Source organism: Anas platyrhynchos, chromosome 10 (genome assembly GCF_047663525.1).
Source record: "Anas platyrhynchos isolate ZD024472 breed Pekin duck chromosome 10, IASCAAS_PekinDuck_T2T, whole genome shotgun sequence".
In the NCBI taxonomy this organism is placed as follows: Eukaryota; Metazoa; Chordata; class Aves; order Anseriformes; family Anatidae; genus Anas; species Anas platyrhynchos.
In genome coordinates, this window is record NC_092596.1 from 16,895,852 (window position 1) to 16,914,767 (window position 18,916).

The 18,916-nt window shown below is 38.1% G+C and overlaps 1 protein-coding gene across 3 annotated transcripts; it reads left to right on the top strand.

Moving 5' to 3' along the window:
* The first annotated feature begins 906 nt into the window (after nt 1-906).
* Nucleotides 907-18,377, top strand: LOC101795408 (P2R1A-PPP2R2A-interacting phosphatase regulator 1). Of its 3 annotated transcripts, none has more exons than XM_027464905.3 (10): nt 907-1,449; nt 4,563-4,641; nt 9,656-9,712; nt 11,686-11,729; nt 11,809-11,863; nt 12,292-12,384; nt 12,909-12,997; nt 13,695-13,759; nt 14,713-14,809; nt 15,953-18,377. In XM_027464905.3, exons 1-10 carry the CDS (start codon nt 1,334-1,336, stop codon nt 16,110-16,112), a joined length of 855 nt encoding a protein of 284 aa, XP_027320706.1. In that variant the 5' UTR covers nt 907-1,333; the 3' UTR covers nt 16,113-18,377. The 3 variants fall into 3 exon arrangements, with proteins under 3 accessions (XP_027320706.1, XP_027320707.1, XP_071899132.1); XM_027464906.3 differs by having other exon boundaries at nt 13,698-13,759; XM_072043031.1 differs by lacking the exons at nt 907-1,449; nt 4,563-4,641 and adding an exon at nt 8,329-8,536 and having other exon boundaries at nt 9,625-9,712.
* The last annotated feature ends 539 nt before the right edge of the window (nt 18,378-18,916 follow it).

Consider the following 18,916-nt stretch of genomic DNA (forward strand, 5'->3'; position numbering starts at 1 on the left):
AAAAAACACCTGCAAAATGTGACTGCATCACGCAACTATGTGGATTTTACTAGACAAAAAGCTTCAAATGCTACGTACCTGGAAAAAGTCAACAGCATCCAAAATGTGGCTGAGAGCTCAAAAACACCTGCTTCACGGACTCAGATTTTGTTGGTGCCTGGCACTTACACAACAACCTGCTATCTGACCGGGGCTTTACTATAACCCAGAGAACCACAATGGGAACATACATGAAAGAAAGTGGTGACTGTCCAGGAGGCCAGCTGAGGCCTGGGAAGAGGAGGGTAACGAGGTAGAGGAAAGGGGATGTGGCTGTGGAGGAGCTGTGCTATGGAACAGAATGAGATCAAAGACTGAAATGAGGAAATCGCAAAGATCTGAGTAAGAGAAACAGGGCAAATTACCATGGGAACAGGGATTAAGAAGGGAAAGGGTATGTTAAACAGAGCCTGGGGAGGATGCAGGTGAATGACGGAAGCAGAGACTGGGGGAAAGTGCAATGATGCAGAGGGACGAGCGGGCACGAAGAGTTATGGCATGGGTGATAAAATGGGAATACTTTAAAATACCAGGGAAATATCCCAGTGGGTGGAATTCACCCAGCCGGCTGATGTTACAAAATGCTATCTTAGGCATGGGATTTATGGAAAAAATATTACTTATGTATAATCTGCCTTTCTTCTCTGGTTATTTTCGTTGGGAAAGGCTGCCTGAGAACCCCACCTGCAATACAAACCGCTGCAGAGACAGCTGAGCTTGCAAAGACCAGCAAAAAGTCAAAACCACGACCCCAAATCCCAAACCCTAACCCCTAAACCCCCGATCCCAAACCCAGCCCCGCTCCCCGCGGCCCCCCGGGGGCTCGGCGCAGGCGCGGGCCCCGGGCTCGGGGCTCCGTGCGGGGCTCCCGGCGGCGCATGCGCGGGGCTGGCGGCGGCGGCGGGGGGCGTCGGGCCTGAGGCGCTCGCTCCGCTCCCGTCCCGTCCCGCGGCCTCCGCGCCCGTCCCGTCCCGTCCCGTCCCGTCCCGCCCCGCCCCGCCCCGCGCGCAGGCGGCGGCCCCGGGAGGCGCGGGGCCGGGCAGGGGCCTGTAGGGGCTGCTGTAGGGGCATGGGGCGCTGCTGGGGCCGCCCCCCTCGGCGGGCCCGGCGCGCCCCCGGCCCCTGCCCGCGGCGCCGCCCGCGGGGCCTGTAGGGGCGGCCGCAGCGCCCCGCGCCCTGGGGAGCGGCGGCGGCGGCGGCGCGGGATGAGGAGGAGCCGCGGCGGCCGGCGGCAGTGAATGGGCGTCGCGGCGGAGCGGGCCGAGCCGCAGGCGCAGGCGGGGCCGGGGCCGCGATGGCTCAGGAGAAAATGGAGCTGGACCTGGAGCTGCCGCCGGGGAGCGCCGCGGCCCCGAGCGACGGGGGCGGCCTGAGGAGATCCAACAGCGCCCCCCTCATCCACGGGCTCAGGTGAGCGCGGCCCGGCCCGGCCCGGAGCCCTCGGCCGGGGCCTGAGGGGGACCCTGAGCGTTACACGAGGTGCTCTGCTAGTGTTAAGCAGTGTCGGTTGTCCTGTGGCTGCTCCTGGTTTTGTTATTGTGTAATGCTGGGAGAAGCACACGGAGCTGGGTGGGTGGTTTTGTCTGGGCATTGCCATTAGCCTAACAGCAGCTGGCATTTGCAGGGGGGGTGAGTTTTTGCAGGGTGTTCTCTGCCAAGCTCTCCTCGGCTGATACACAGGCAAGGGTTAAGAGCAAAGCTCTCAGGTGTGCAGGTCTGTGGGGTGCTTTTTTTGACCCTGGACCGGGTTGCCTTAGAGAAGCTGTGGATGCCCCATCCCTGGAAGCGTTCAAGGCCAGGTTGGATAGGGCTTTGAGCAACCTGGCCTGGTGGAACTGGGTGATCTCTGGTCTCTTCCAACCTGACCCAGTCTACGATCATATAATTTTGTGTTTGGGTAACTTTATAACTCAAAGTACCGTTTCCTGCCTCTCTGGGGCAGTTTGTGAAGTTGGGGGATGCCCCAATGTCTCTTAGATGATGTCAGTAACATCTAACTTCAGGGTGGGCTATGTGCATCTACTAGCAGTATGTCCGCAGATGGGAGAGCATACTGACACTAAACTTTTGTAAAAGATAGCATAATATATAAGTACTTTGTTTTTTCTCCCTCCCCTTAAACTTCATGTTTCTGTAAAGAAATAAATATCAATTGATGAATACATCTCTCATAAATGTTGTACCAAAACAGCTGAATCTGCACTACAGTTCAGAGAAAATATTAGTGTTTTTATCACTCAGTCGTGATTTAATTTTAAGTAAACACTGCATTTCTTTTATGTAATTGCAATGAAGCCGCTATCATTTTACAGTTTGATGCGGTACAGAGGTATTGTGAGTGGTAGTTGTTCCTCAGGCAGATTTCTGAGCAGGTAAACTAATTATGTAACCGAGACATAGGTGTTCTTATAAGCTTAGCCTTATAAGTTGTTCCTTATGAACTCTGAGATGCTCTGCTTTTTAAAAATACAAAGCAGCCAAGTGAAAGAAACAGCCCAGCATCTGATAATCATGCTGCAAACAAACTGTTTAGGTCAAGTTCTGGGCATATAGCCTGAGCTTTTGCCTTAAAACGGCGTGTATACTACACTAGGTGTTTATAGAGATTAAATTGAAATCCTGCTGAACTAATTTCAGGTGGTTGCAGTGGTTTGCCTGCTAGTTAGGAATTTTCCAGCAGAAAACTGTTTTTGCAAGATTACAGCTCTTGGCAAGAAACTTCATTTTTTTCCCAGAACGGCTTTGTTGGGTAAACTGAAACAAAAGCTCTTGCTCTTGGACAGATTGCTCTTTCTGCTCCGTCACTGCCTACCGACTTGATTTCCTCGTTAACAGATCTAGTAAGAAGCTTAGAGAAAAAGGTACTGTAAAGCCAGAGAGCATCTCCAGGTGAATGTTTTAGATCAAAGAATGTACCTTTCGCAGAACTTTTGATTCCTGTTCTCATGCTAAATCAATATTATTATTTTTTTATTGGGAACTATAAGAATTTTCTGTGAAAGTTAAGTCTGAGATCTGACCAGTTCTCTAGTGTTTTTGCAAGGGAAAATAAAGGTAAGGATATTTATATTTCCTTCCTCTCCCTTTCTTCTCTTCTAGTCAGCACCGAGTATTGGATTCAGCCTCTGATAATGTATTGCAGAATCCTTCAAACCTGTTTTTTTCCATTCAAAACCTAGATTTCAGCATGCACCATTTATGCTCTGCTGTGCATTGATGTACCAGCCAGTACGCTTACACTAAAGAGAAGTGGTAGTTGTTGGCCTCGGCCAGTAAATCTCATCTCTAAATGTCAAATCACGACCTCTTTGAATTCCTCCTGTTCTACTTCCTGTCAAAGAGCAAATGTTTGATTTCTTGTGGGTGTAAATTGAGTGAAATGTCTTTGACTGGACATCAGTTACTTTTTTCAGTGTTGTATTTGATGTTTTAGAGGCAACACATTCTTCTTGGTGAAAGCACAGTGCTTATAGCAGTTGCTATTGACTCTTACTTCCGAGTAAAGCTTTGTTAGCATTCATCTAGCTCAGAATAAAAATGATCTAAAACTTGTGTCCTACTGGTGTATTTCGTAGTGGAGGATTCTGTCTGACATGTCTTTAAAGTGCATTATGATTATCAGCCTTTAGAACACACTAATACTCTTGGTCAGATTAGTTTTAAGAGACCGTATTTTTGTCGTAGCTGAGACAAAAAGATACAACCCAGTGAATTCCTGTTACTTGGATCTTATTACAACCTGACATATGGATCTGTTGGCTTATGCAATTCCTCAGTGATTTTTAGGCATGAGGATTACAGGGTCGTGGCTCTAAATTTTATATTCTAGTGATCGTTATTTCTTTTCTTCAGTCTCATTCATTAAGTACACTGTTGATAACATTAGTGATGACTAGAGAAACTTGCTTTAGGAATCAATAGCAACAAAGTTGCCTTGAGAAAGGAACACAGGTTATGGCAAATAATGAACCCTGTGCTATTAAATTGATGTGCTGTTTCCTGATTACAGACGTGACTGGGGTCAAAAGTCTTAGGACTTTTTAAACTGCTTTCACGGTATGCTTAATTTAACCTCTACTGAAAAAGAGTTGAGAACTTATTAAATGGTCGCAGTGATAAGTGTTATCGAGATGCTGGATTTTTTGCTCTGCTGGCACTCAAGCTAGTTTCCAGTAACTGTTTATATGCTATTACAAATTTGTTCTGCTGAATGATGTCCGAAGCCTGTAGCTGTTCCAAACCCAACAAATTCCCACAGAAATGATCAGTCTTAATTTTTCAGTAGTTCTGCAGTCTCAGTGTGATTAATTAAAATCATTAATTAAAGTAGTTGAGATTTGGGTGGAAGAGCAATTTGGTTTCCATTCAGCCAACATGCCAGAAGTGTTCTTACATACGTGTCTCTCAGGCGCTTTGTCTTGAAACAATTGCTGTCATAGCATTTGAAACTGAGCTTACAATAAGAGGTACTGTTTGATGGGAAGGAAATGGCTTTTGCATTTGACAAGTGTTTCTTTTCACAGTGATAATTCACAGGTGTTCCAGGCTAACGTGTTGCGAACCCGCAGGAACAGTACCACGGTTATGAATCGTCACAGCCTGGTAAGAGAACTATTAGACAACCATGTTAGGCCCAAAGCAGAAGTGTGCAAACAGGAGGAAAGAATAAAATGAGGCTGTAATGTGTGAAACTAATACCACATATTTTCAGAAACAAGGCTCTACACTGACAGTAATATGCTGTAGCTATAGGGAAATGTTATTTATAGGCCATTTGACCATGGAGAGTACTTGCATTTCATTGTCATCATAACTTTGTTTATAAAATACAAGCTGATTTTCTAAGATGGAGTAAGAAAGGTAGTTAGCAAAGAAAAGCAATTGTATAGATGTATTATTATTACTGAAGTTTAAGAAATAAATGCAGTGATGTTCCAATTTTAAATTACTTATTATATAAAAGTCAGAACAGAGTGTTGTAATCAACAGTTGATATAACAAAATACAATGGCTGATAGAAAATGGAGCTTGAGACCCCCAGAATGAATAATTCCTCCTATTAGAAACATTCGTTTGTGATTTCAAATTTTATTACGCTTCTGTTACTACAGCTCCCCAAAATCTGAATCTTTAAACTATTAATCTGAAAATACAGAGCTTCAACCCAGAGAAAATGTAGTATATCTTGTGGTTTTTGCACCTTATAAATTGTGATAGGAGGGTGTGATTTTGGCCAATTGAGAACACCTGCACAGGATTTCATAGATTGGTTTGGTAACCCTTATCGAAAGGACCAGGGTACATTGGATAGTTATTTCCTCTTACTAAAAGGAATTTTTTGTCAAAGTTTCATGCAACTTTTCCTCTAAGACAGCCTTAGGAAACAGGTAGACTTGGGATAACATCTAGCTGCATTCAGCAAGTTTTGGAAAAAATGAGCTATGTTCAGGCAGGAGTGGAGTAGCATTAATTTTTTAATTAAAATTATTTCACAAAATAATTCTACCATATTGGTTTCTGTGCATTTTGATTTGTGGATATCCATATTTTTTTTTTTTTATTTTTTAAAAGCTGTAGTCCCCTGTAAACCTGATGGCAGTTATCCTGTTTCTTTAGATACTTTTTGACAATGCTTTAGAAATAATCTGTTAGCCCCATGTTAATGGTTGAAGAATGCTACTCTCATGTTTTCCTGATTGCTGCCTCTTCAGTAAATTTCTGCTTTAAAGTCAGGCCAGACAAGTACCTCAGCAAGGGCTTGTGTCTGTAACAAAACCAGGATACTTATTTAAAACTTCAGAAAGATTATTAGAACTCACTTTTTCCTGCTAAGAAATAGCGTTATAGACTGTATTGTGGTCAAGAATTCTTAAACAACAGTCTGTTTTTTCATGTATTTTCTAGGGTTGCAGCTCAGGGTAAGTTTGTTTATGCTTGTGGACAGACTAAAGGAGAAACAAAGGTGAAAGCTCAGTTTACTAGGTTTACTTCTTGAATATCTTCAGCTGTTGGGGGAAAAAAATATGCTAATTTGGGAAGCATTGCCTGTAAGTTGTCGTGAAGCAGTACTAGTTCTCGTATGGCTGTACCAGAAACAGATACTGCAGTCTTCTGGATTTTGTAACTATTCTGGTTTCAGTAGTAGATGAGAAGTAGTTCTGACTCAATGGCCAAGGAATGAAATGAGAATGGATTCCTTAAAAATGAACAAAAAGTTAAATGTCAAAGAGAACTAATACTTGTCAATGGACAGTTTTTCTAGCGTTGAGAATAAAAATATTCTAGAAAATGAGATATGCTCTTCTGTTAAGAGAGGAAAGCTGAGTGTGGTACTTAAGAACAAAAATTGTCTTAGAGCTAACAAAGGAATTTTCAGGAACAATTTTCAGTTTGCATTTTTGGGTTGTCATGCCTGAAGTAGAAAAGCTTTTCAGGGAAGAGAGTGCGGGTTCCAAAACTGGCGAGCAGCATCTCAAGGCCGAGAGGTGAAAGGTAGGTTAGGTCTCTTCCCTGTCTTTTCCCTACCATACATTCTCCTGTATATGAAGAGCTTTTTCTCTGTTTTTTTCTTGCACCTGGAGCTATATAGGATCCTGTCCTTCCAATCCCTTTTGGGGGGCGCATCAGAGACTGGAAGTAAATACTAGCACCTATGAAGATGTATCCCTGTGGTCTTGTGGATTTCTTAGGGTTGTAATGTCTTCATTCCCTGCTGCGCAGGTGCTGACAAAATACAGTTGAAACTTATGCTCAAAATCAGATGCTTCATTGGCTGCTATATCAATGCCTTGTCTGCTTTGAAACAATTCTTTGAGTTGGGCTGTTTTATGTTTCTGTTGAGGATGGCAAGCAGCATGGAAATGAAAAGGAATTTAGAGATTATCCTATACTTCTCTTGTCTTAAACCAGGATCAACTATAGCTAAGCAATTTTCAGAAAATTAATCTTCAGCATTAAGGACTCTAAGCAACTTCACCTGGTATTCTTTTTAGAGCAAGTGTAAATTTCTGACCTTAGAGAATATCCCAAGATGCTGGATGACATCTGCTTTGATAAATTTAATTTTGTAGTAGGTAAGTGATACAGTATACTTCAAAACATTTTTTTATTTTCAGAAAAACTAATCTAAGTTTTACTATAGTGTAAGCAGTAATAAGGAGGTTTAAAAGGTTCAGTAACTGAATCAAACTGTTAACGTAAACAGTTTGTTTAAACAGTTATGAGTTCACCTAACATTTTACGTTAAACTTGTGAAAAAATGATCATCATTTTTCTGATCTGTTGTTACCTCTCATGGAAACAATGGGAGTTGTTAAAAATGCTTCAGTAACTGAAGGTCATATTCTAGCACCATCTTCAGGGCTGTTGTGGTGGTTGTCCTAGTTCCTCAACTACATTCTAAAATTTTTATTTATTTATTTATTTATTTTAAATAACGTTTCCAAGTCTCAGACTCCAGCTCTTTTCTAATGACAACTACAGGGGCTGCTATGCAATGCCATGTGGTTCTTAATCTGCGGTTTTCTGGTAAATACATGTAATTGCCAAGAAAGGATCATCTATACTCAGAATCTGTTTATTTCCTTCCAGAACCTCAGTGGCACCTAGTGAGTAATTTTTTTTTTTTTTTCTTTTAAGGCAAAACATTTTTAGGCTGTGGTTAGATGTTCAGCTGCTATTTCAGCAAAGGTTTTGTTTTGGTTTGTCTCTTTTTCTTCTTTTTTGTTAGGTAAGTTCCCTGTTACGGTTCACTGCGTGGCCCCATAGTTGCTTGTGTTGGCAGAAGAGAGGTGGCAGTGCAGGGCCAGAAATGGAAGGGTAGTGGCACCAGGGGCAGCTGACTGCTTATTTTGGGAGTGCTGCCTGCCAAACTGGTGCTAGTGAAACTTTACCTTCAGTGAAAAAAATTATAAAACATTGGAAAAGGAAAAAAGCAGAAGGTGTTTCTTTTCCATGTTGGTAATTTAGTCTTAATAGTTGGTTATTTGTTTATTTATTAAGCTTTGTGCTGACTTATCATAATTTTAACAGATGGATTCAGGCTGCTTTAGCAAGTATCATTTTAAAGTGACTTGGGCTTCTGATAGTCTCTTTTCATAAGAAGTAAAGTACTACAAACAGGGAAAAAGTGGATTTTGAGCACAGAGTGAAGATCATGACTTGTTAGAGATGGGATGTAGGATTAGTCAAATCTGCATCAGATCCTGTTGAGGAGCGCTTAGCTGAGTTTTTTTCTCTCTCTCTCTCTCTCTATATATATTTACTATACACTGGGACCCACTGATTTGATATACATGTATGTTCTATTAATGTTAAACCTTAAAATACTTGGATCAAAGTAATAAAACCAGAATGTAATGAGTGGAACAAATGCATTTCTACTAGGGAGTGACCGAGTGAACAGGCAGGAATGCACTATTGTCCAGATCCTTTTCTGTGCCACAATCAAGGTCAACTCAAGGTCAACGTTGGTTCATCACATTTGGAGGAAATTTTAGTAGGTATATAGGATTTTTGGGAGCCTGGTATAAGAGTAAAGTTGACTTAAACTAGACTGAAGAAGTAGCTAATTGTAAGCACAGGACATCAGTAGTGTGTGTTGTGGTGACTACATTCTGCTATGAGCATTAAACATCCTCTGTGTTTGTGTGAGACTAAAATCTTCTGCAAGAAAAAGGGCTTGATGTTTGTTTAGAGGGAGGATTCTGGATATATGAAGCCTTAGTAATCTGTCATAACTTACCATAGCTTTTTGTTTAGGACAGCAAAATCTTTGCATTCTTCATGACACTGATCAGAAGATGTTGCAGTACTTGGTTAACAGAATGAGTATTAGTTCTCTGACCAGTTTTGTGTAGCTGATGAGGCCTCATACTGCATGAAATATGACAAACACTTAGTGATAGTACAAACCTTACTTATTGAAGACATCCATTCTAAAAAAGATGCCTTGTATTTTGAAGGGGTTTGAAGGTAAACCTCTCTGACTAAAGCTTTGGGGTTTTGATCCCTGGTTCAGTTATGACAAAAGCCAACTGATGGTCGAATGTTTGAGGGACAGGAAATATATGAAAGGAAATGATATTTTGAGAAAACAAGTGCTTTAATTACTTTGTTTTTGAGTATGCAGTTTTAGATCATAGTGTTCCAGGGAGATCTTGATGCAAAGCTTGATAGAATTAAGAGCATTTTTAGTGGCATCCTCTCCAATTTCAATTTTTGTCACCCATATATGTGAAGATCTTGAGAAACCTGAAAGGAACTATTTAACTCTTTGATAGCCCTCCAGTAGATGATTTTATTTTCATCTGTCAAAGTACTTATTTGTAGGTAGGCAACAATCCAGAAGTTTTTTTTCACCATGTGTAGTTTTGGCTTTATATTTTTAAGGATCTACTGGGGAGCCTGCTGGATGAAAATATTTATGCAACCATATATACATGTATGAAAGGTAGCAGTGTTCTAGTTAAAAGCAGCATCATTCTGTAGAGAAGACAGTAGAGAGAGTTTAGGATAGTGCTATAAAGTAGTTATTAACATTTTTGCACCTTTCCCTCCCTTCTCCCCTGTTTGTTTTTCTTTAAGTGTTTCAGTTGTATGTTGTTTTGTTCTGCAGTTTGTGCCATCATCTCCTATACGTATTCCTAGCAGCCGTCTTCATCAAATCAAACAGGTAAGAACAGATTGCAATTCTTTTCAAATATTGTTTATACGTGGTTAGCTTTTTTGCAGTCAGTGTGCGATGGCCTTCAAATAACTATAAATTTTGCTATGAAACAGTAGACTGCTGCATACTGTATATCACTGCTTCAAGGTATATTCAAAACTAAAGGCTGTATCTTGTTTGCAGAGTTCCAAATTTTATTTAAAAACAACAACAACAACAACAACAACAAAAAACACAATTCTTATAGTAAAGAGAAGATTTGAGAAAGAAGAAAAAATCTTAAAATGAACATTTTAGAAAAGAGACCTTTAAGTGTAAACCCTTAGGGTAAAGTTTCACCGAGTTTTTGGCAGTAGAGCCAGCATAAATATTCAGGGGCAGTGACAAAGTATTCCTCAACTTGTGCTGGCACAAGACTGTGCAGCCATAAAAAGAACTGGATAAGGAAGCAATTTTGGAAAAAAAATAAAAAAAATAGTTCAAATGCATTTGGCTGGGCTGTTTCTCATCTGTATAATATTCTTATCCAGATCATTACTTGTGCTGTTACAGCATGAGGGGAAGGACGTAAGAGCAAATACTTAGGAAAGGAGAGGGGTGTGGTGAATATCTGAAGCCTAAATAGCACTGTCACCAGACAACAGACCACAGTCTAAAGGCACAAATTTTAAAATCAACAAGCTGAAACTCTTGTGGCTCTTCCATTTTAAATTCTACGTTTTGACAGTAGAATGATAAACTGGCCTTAAGATGTTTGATTTTTTTTTTCCTGTAAAATTGCAAGCTTGCAATGGATAGACTTGTTTTCTCTCTTTTCTGTAAAACTAATTGAATGCTTCAGACAGCATTTTTTGGGATATGATTTCTGAAGTGGTGTAAGGTGCTTCTGCTTCCTGCCTTGGATATTTAAGGTGCATGCATAGTAACCCTGAAGAAAATAACTGCTTGTGCTTACTAAGCATACAATGTACTGGCTTGAACAGATTCTGAAGCACTCAAGACAGTTTTAGAGCTGAGAACATGAATAACTCTTGTTTTGTTGCTATTAGTACATGAAATAAAGTTTGATAATTCAAATTGTTTGAATATACTTTTGTATTCACACTTATTCCATACATTTATTAAGCTGAACACTGACACTTCCTAATCTGCATTTGATAGCTGAATTCAGAAATTGAAATTCTCAGCACTCTATTCTTACCAGCACAAATGGGAACAGTGTGCTCTAATTTTGAGGTCTTTCAAATCTTAGCAAACCACACAATTGAACTAAGTTAGACTCTCCCTACGTATAATGATGGTTGTGAAGATATTTAGTTACACTTTTATTCTTGAACTGAATTATGGAATCTCTTCATTCACTCAACAGACTGATAGTATTCAGTTGAGCGTTTTAAGGAATGGTTCATAGTCAAGAGGAGAATGGATCAACTTTTTACTTGGTGTGAAAGTTTATTTAATTACACTTCTGATCCATTTTAATAATATTTCATGATTGTTTTAGAAAAAATACCTTATCCCAGATGCTGACAATGTCTAGCTAGTTACACAGAGTAAGGTGTATTCCTTATTCTGTGGATCCATAATTTCAAGCATATTACTTATGCTAGAAACTACTTTAAAAAATAATGTTATGCAAGAGTGCATAAAGATACTCTATCATGGGCAGAAATCTTAATTTGTATGAACATTATTCAGTTCTGTAACTACCTCTTGGATAACAGTGAATGTGAAAAGAAAAAGCTTCTTGAGAAACAGCCACCTCCCATTAACACTTATTATGGGATGGTCTGTCTTGAAATGTTGCTTTTCTTTTCTCTCCCATTCTCTTCTCTTCACCTAGGGAGAGCTCAAGGTTACTGTTAGTCAACAGAGCTGAATAAAACCTCCATACTGAAGTGAAATGGAACTATTTTTTTTTTCTGACTTGCTGTAGCAGATCTTTTTTTATCTTAATTTTTCATTTCCTACTCTTATAGGAAGAAGGAATGAATTTGATGAACAGAGAAACAGTACATGAAAGGTAAACATTAAGGCCAACAAAAATACTTAATGCAATTTTTTGTGGGTGTAGGACAATACATTTGTTTTCTTCTTTGTAGAGAAGTGCAAGTAGCAATGCAGATGAGCCAGTCATGGGAGGAGAGCTTGAGCCTGGTAATGAATTCATGCTTTTATTTGTATTTCTATTATCAGCATCAAGACACTCGCATGTCAACATTTTCTTTTATATTTTGACCTCCTGTTAAGGTGTTGATATATTGCTGTTTTTGATCAGCAATTTTTCACACAGTAAGGCATAGAATTACCAGTTTTTCATGGATACATGTCAGTTCCTTGGACTGGTGTGTCACGAAAAATAACATGAATGTTTGCATGTCCAAATATTCTTCCATGTTTTGGTATTCCACAAGTAATGTTTAAGGCTTTTTTTTTTTACATAGCTATGTAAATGTATGTGTGTATATATGTATATATATGAATAAGAAGGGGGTAACTTTGGAGTCTTACTCAATTCCACATGAAGCAGTCCTTTTCATGTTAAGATAGTTGCTCATAAGGTTAATTGTGCATCCTATTTACAGAGTGACAATGATTTTGAAAAATCATCATCACCAAAGCAAGTAGACTTTATCCCAGTCTCTCCAGCTCCTTCACCTACCAGAGGAATAGGGAAGGTGAGCAAAATGCAGTAATGAAGCTTTTCTATTAAGTAGTGCTAACTAAATTCAATCAACTTAGCAGCAAAAGATTTAACCACCTGCTCCTTTCTACCTCAGCTGCAAACCAGAAACTAGAGTAAACAAACAAACAAAAAAACCACTTACCCTGAAACTCCAAAACAGAAACCACCATCTGAATTTTTATGGAGTGTTCTGCTGCTAATCTGTGGTCGATAAAACTTATTTTTCATTTGCTTTCAATGTAAATTAAGAAGAGGGGACATACATTCTTATTTTATGAACTGTTTAACCAGACTATGGTGAAATAAATGCTTGCCAACTTGCATGTGTTTTATGTAACAATTGAAGCTGTCCAATTTTTTTTTCCTCAGTAACCAAAAGTGATATCTTAGTATACCCAGCCAGATTGGTTGCTTGAAATTAATATTGGATTACTCATTTACCTGTGATAAGGATCAGTTTTTACCATGTGTGGTACAGTATTTATATGTAAATAACTCAAACTGTTTTGCTCTCAGCAATGTTTCTCACCGTCTTTGCAAAGTTTGGTTAGTAGCAGTGGATTACCTCCAAGTCCTAGCCCAAGTCCAACAAGGAGATTTTCAAGGTAAGTATCGGATCACATCAGTAATAGGAAATTGGCATAACTAGTTTGCAGTAAGCTTTTGAAATACAAGAACTTATTATATAAATAATTAAAATTGATACCTGATTACAAATGAACTTCATGCATTCATCCTGACATTAGATTTTACAGTGCCTTAAAATGTTGGTTAAATTTTTTGTGTCAGAACATCAGGAAAGTGGGCTGCACTTCAGCATGTCTTTGCAGTATTATCTTTATATTGCTCTTAATCACTTTTTAAGTAATTCTGATAAGAGAAAACACACACATCAGAGTTTTACAGATTCTGGTTTTAGTTTTATTGGATGTTGTTTTGAGCTTTGTGGGAATAAAGCAATTAAACTTCATTGGGCTATAACACTTGAGCAAAGTGTTGCCTGTCAGCTGAGCAATAGTCACTACCTAGAACATGAGCTTTTAGTCTGCCCCAGTTGTGAAATAGTGTGACCTAACCTTTTCTGTTAAGGTCTATGCTTCCTGGTACTTCTTTTAAAAATTTTAATAAATGAAAATAAAACAACAGAAATATTTTTGATAGGCTGTTTTAATGGCTATTTTCTTAGTGTTTTCTGAAACACTGTTTTGTTTTCTTTGTTATCTGAATATCTTTTGATTCTTTACATGTTTTCAGGCTTCCTCTGTTAATGGTGATATCAGTATAGCATCTGCCTTCTTTTAGCAGGAGAAGCCAGAGTCCAATTAACTGCATTCGACCAAGTGTTCTTGGGTCAATAAAAAGAAAAGGTACGGTATTTGTTTTTGGCTAACATAATAAATTGTTACTTTTAAAATAATTCATATAACTTTCTTCCTAATTCTATCCAGCTGTCTGATGCTTTGAGAGACTAGAAATAGTTGACCAAAATAGAGAGACTAGAAATAGTGCTACAGTTGACCAAATAAATTGAACTGTTTGTAGTGATAAAACAGTCAAATTGATAAATATATACTTGATTTCACAAAAATCTTTTAAAGTCCTGACTAATTGAAGTACGCGAATACTGTATATTTAAAGTCACTCTTCAAAAACAAACTGATCCAGAGACCTGGTAGATACCTTACAGCTTTTTATTCTCTCATCCTATGTTTTTTGTTTTTTTTTTTCTCGAGTTTAGCATAACATTATTTTATTGCATCTGTTTTTAAATATATCTTCTGCTTCATCTTTGTAACAGATCACTTCTGACTCTGAGACAGATTTTTAAAATGCTTTTCTCTTTGTTCTTACATAGTCTATTTAAGCATACATCTGCTGTCTTTTCTTTTGGTGTATTTGGAAGTCAAATTCAATATGTAAGTTTAATGATAATTCTGAACCACCTTTATTAATTGCAACAGGAAAACCACCTTTCCTTATTCTCAGCTTCTCTGCTTTGATGCAGCTAGTCAGTGAACTGATTAGCTGAATAAACTAAAATGAAAATTTGATTTTCCTCTACTGAAGAATGATTATCTGATGTCTAAACCTCAGTCTAAACTCATTAAATTCTCCTAAATTTTACGCTAAAAAATTTGCAAGCGGTGGTCTTTAAAATTTCAGCATCAAACTCCTATCTTTTAAATATTACAGTCTGGTGAGTGCTATATTATGAGTTTGGACTTCTATTTTGTTTGCTCTTGGAAGTACATTGCATGTAGATTTTAGTTCAATTGAGAAATGTTATTTTTTTTTATCCCTCCTTTGTCTCATACTGAAGGGGTAACAGAGATGGAAGATCATCCAAAAAGATTATTCCAAGGATCCATGAACATGCTTACTCCTGAAATTTCACATCACACGGACAGTGTGGGATGGTAAATGCCATACTTCTTATTTGTGTGAATTTCATCAGAAGCACTGCAAGAAGTTTGTGTTGTCTTTTTTCTTTTATTATTAATACAAACACCCTGTATTTTTGAAGCACTGAAAGTATCATAGTAAATCGTCAGTAAAATTCACTACAATTTTAGAATTTCTTGGACTGACTGATAACCTTTGTTAACATATTTCATGTATATGGGCATTGAGCATGTTTAGGAAAAGACACCTTATGGCTGGCAATTTTTGGAATCCAGTTTCAACTTGCAATCAAATGTGAATGTTAATGATTGTGGGTGTTTTATTTATTTATTTATTTATTTATTCCCTTGCTGTTAATCACATCAGAAAATTAGTCTGACCCTCCCTGCTGTGAGGAGATAAAAAAGCACTACATGGAAAAAAAATCGTAATGACTTGAAATAGCAAGGTAACTTGATTTGGTATTGTAGTTTTGTAGGCATACCGTATGTATTACTACCTTCTTGACTATCAGGAAAGCATTTTTTACAGTGTACCTCTGGCCTCTCTGCCTCCTAGCTAAAGTACAAAGCTGTGCACAAGCTTTGAGCCTGTTGCAGTGGAGATAGTAAAATGGATTTGTTTTAAGGATATTCTAAAAACATGTATTTTTTTTCACATTCTATTCATAGTAGGCACAGCAGTGCAAGTTTAGTTTGCTGCTACTTGTTTTAGGAGGTGGCAATTTTTAAAAATGGTTTGATGCTATCTCTGGTGATAGAACATCTACAATTAAATTTTGCATCCTATAAGACATGTAGTGAATGGTAAATGTGCTATGCATTAAATGCCTTGGCAAAAGGCATCTGGATACATTGGGTCCTTGTTAGGACATGGGGTGAAGCTGGCAATGAATTTTTCAGCTTGATGCCTCTAAATCTCTAAACAGTTTCTGGGTAAGCTGAAGGAGAAAAAAATCAGAATGCTATCTCTGTGTTTGGAAGAGACTGCAAGGTGTTTTGTTACAGATTTATTTAAAATACAGTGTTTACTGTTCCTTCAAAGATGTAGATTTGCTTTTAAAATGGGTTTATAATGAATGGAAAAGCTAGTATTTGAAATTTTAAGAAATATTAGAATACTTAATTTCTCATATCTTGATGTTGCTGTGTTTTCAGTTTGTCGTCACATGCGCTTGATGACAATAGAAGCAGTGCAGGCTCTTCTTGCGACTCACCAGCTGAAGTTAGCACCAACACAGACTCTCCAGTCTCACTGTCTGACTCCAGATCTCCGTTTTTACCAGTAGATCTTACAGCTAAGTTACCTATTGATTGAGAAGCACAAGTCTGCTAATGGGACACCAAGAAACAGGCTGGATATCTATAAGACTTTCTCTTGTGTATAACTGAGTCTTTTATGTGATTCTGTTCCTCATAGGAACTTCCAGAAATGTCATTATTTCTAGAAAACTTCCAGAATAGTTCCTTGAGGAGGAATTCACGTTTCTAGTGATTTGTATGACATTTACTAATAGTACAGTAAGCATTTGAATTGCAAACATATTTGATGCTAACCTGAGTGTACAAGCTATGGATTTCTCATGGATATATTCTTGGTGTAAGTTACAAATACTGTATATACCTTCTGCTTGTGGACATTGGCTTTCCAACAGCCAAAAGGTGGTGTCCTCACTAATAGAAAGTGGTGCTCTATGTGGTAAAAGAAAACTTCCATGTTTGTCCTGTCTTAAACCAATGAAGCAGCTTACTTAATTTGTTTTTATTCCTGGAGTGTTAGGTATTTATAATTTTTGTTTTCATGTGAAAGAGAGAATATTGAGGGGGAAAAAGAATTGAATCTTGTGTTCTAATTGACTGTTAATCAATTCTGTGTTCTAAGTAGATACTGAAAGAACAAGTTGGTGAATCATCGTCTTAAATTTACATGCTGGATTTTACTCATGATCATGACTGCTGTTGTGACTAAATCCAAAGTTAGTGTGGAACCTTCTGGGGTTTCATACTTTTCTTCTTCCCCATTTAGATGATGTATTAGAGTGGTAGATGCTCTGTTAATCTTTTAATGGGGAAAAGTAGTAAAAATGTTTGGAACAGAACATTAAATTGTGAGATTTTAGTATCTAGTACTTCAGAAGTACATTATTTTAACAGATAGTGTTTGTCCTCATGTATGACTTTTGATGGACAGAAACAATGAGGGACCATGAATGCTTTTATAAAGGCTGAGGTGATCAAATGTGCCTAATCAGTATTTAATCTCCTGATGTCACTTTCCCCCAGATATTGACATCAAGTTACTTCTGCTATTGTAACATTCAGATGCTCATTGGAAGTCTAGAATTCAGTAGTCTGATGTGTTTCCAGATTCTTATACTGTGTTTGAAAAGTCAGTAGGTTGAAGCATCCTTATTTCAACACTGAAATTCCCCAAACAAGAGGACAAATCTGCAAACCATCATAGAGAGCTGTTTCAAAATTTCCAGTGGCAACCTCATTTTTGGTTATTGACTCTTGTTATGCAGTTGAACTTCCCCATGCTGGGTCCCCATTTGTATGTGTGTATGCATCTTTACTATGTGGTTTTAGGCCTTCTCTCCAGAGAAGTCAATAATGAAGCAAAATGTTTTGCTTTTAAACACTAAATCTTTGTGATGTGTAATAAATTGAGAAAAGCTCAGAAACTTCCTCAAGTAGGAGGGAAGCTCACTCTGAACTCTGCTGTGGAAGATTCCCATGGATGAAGCTTTGACTGAAAGCAGCCATAAAAAGTAGAAATGGATGACAGCGTGAAGACTTGGTGATCTGAGGAGGACCAACAACCAGTTATTCTTATTGTAGAAAGAAAATAGAACCTATTTACTAGTTTTACTCAGTTCAATCAAGGTATGTCATAGTTTACTTCTGACTTCATTCCTCTTAAATTATTGCAATAGTCAACTTACTAGTTGCAGATTCCTTTTCTTTTTTTTTTTTTTTTTTTTTTTATGTTCAGACTGCCCTTTGCCCCTGTGGCCAATGGACAAACTTGTCGTTAATGTCTCTTTGCTTGTCATTTAATATGGCATAGTTTCATTTTGCAGTTTCAGATACATGCCAAAGAGTTGCTGTGCATTCACTCTTTTGTGGTGAGGGCAAGACTGTTGTGTTTGTTGTTTTTTTGTTTTTTTTTTTTTAACCTTGCTTATTTCTTAAGAATGAGCCTCTTGGTGTCTGTCCCAGTCTTTTAAAAAAGATGCATCAATAGAGGGTTTTAATAGTTGCATGTGGGTCAATTTGTCTTTTTCTGTTGAATATTTATGCTATTCTTCAAGTAAGTGCCAATAAATGGAAACATAAATGTTTTTCTGTTTCTGCGCTTTGTTAGAGAGGTAACTATATTACATTATTACTTTAATCTGTGATTAATTATTTTTTTTTTAAAGCAGAATATCTATTTTAACACACTTCTACCCAGTCTGGTTTGCAGTGAAGTTGGCCCTAAATTCTGCAGCACGCTTTTCTTTTTTTGGTGCAATGTTAACTTAAATTTCTGTGACAACTCTAGGAAAACTGAAGAATAAAAATGAACATTTTCAAATGATGGTCTTTGTGGTTTGCCTTTGTAGGGCAATGTATGTGGTTGGAGCAAGGAGAAATATTTATGTATTTGCAGTTGCTCTTTCTCTGTCTTTTGTAAGAGAGAAATCACTTTAAACTTGTAGAATAAGGCATCCCAATTTCTTGTCCATCTGTGTCATCAACTAGCTGTGGTTTTGTGCCCTGGAGTCAAGAGGCATCTACAGGATTTTCCACGGAAATACAAGAGTGACTTTTGGAATTAAACTATGCTGCAAAATGTATGTATCAGAGGTTGGGGAATTAGGATCTTATACGATGTACATAATTGACCCTTGACAGCACGAGCTACTCCATGTGTTAGTATTACCTGCATTTTACTAATTATTCATTTACTTGAGAACAATGAATGTTGAAGCTGTGCTTGCACTGTGACATGGTTACAGTGGTACTGCATACGATGTTTCTTAAACAATCTGAGTGTATTACAAGTGTTTTTGTCTTTGTCATCCTCTGAGAAATGCATCTTTCTTGTCTATATGATGGTCCTATATATAGTGTATA

Coding starts and splice junctions, on each gene's coding strand:
- LOC101795408 (XM_027464905.3), top strand. CDS start 1,334: ATGGCTCAGGAGAAAATGGAGCTGGACCTGGAGCTGCCGCCGGGGAGC. Junction 1,450..4,562: donor CCCCTCATCCACGGGCTCAG/GTGAGCGCGGCC, acceptor TTCTTTTCACAG/TGATAATTCACAGGTGTTCC. Junction 14,810..15,952: donor CACACGGACAGTGTGGGATG/GTAAATGCCATA, acceptor CTGTGTTTTCAG/TTTGTCGTCACATGCGCTTG.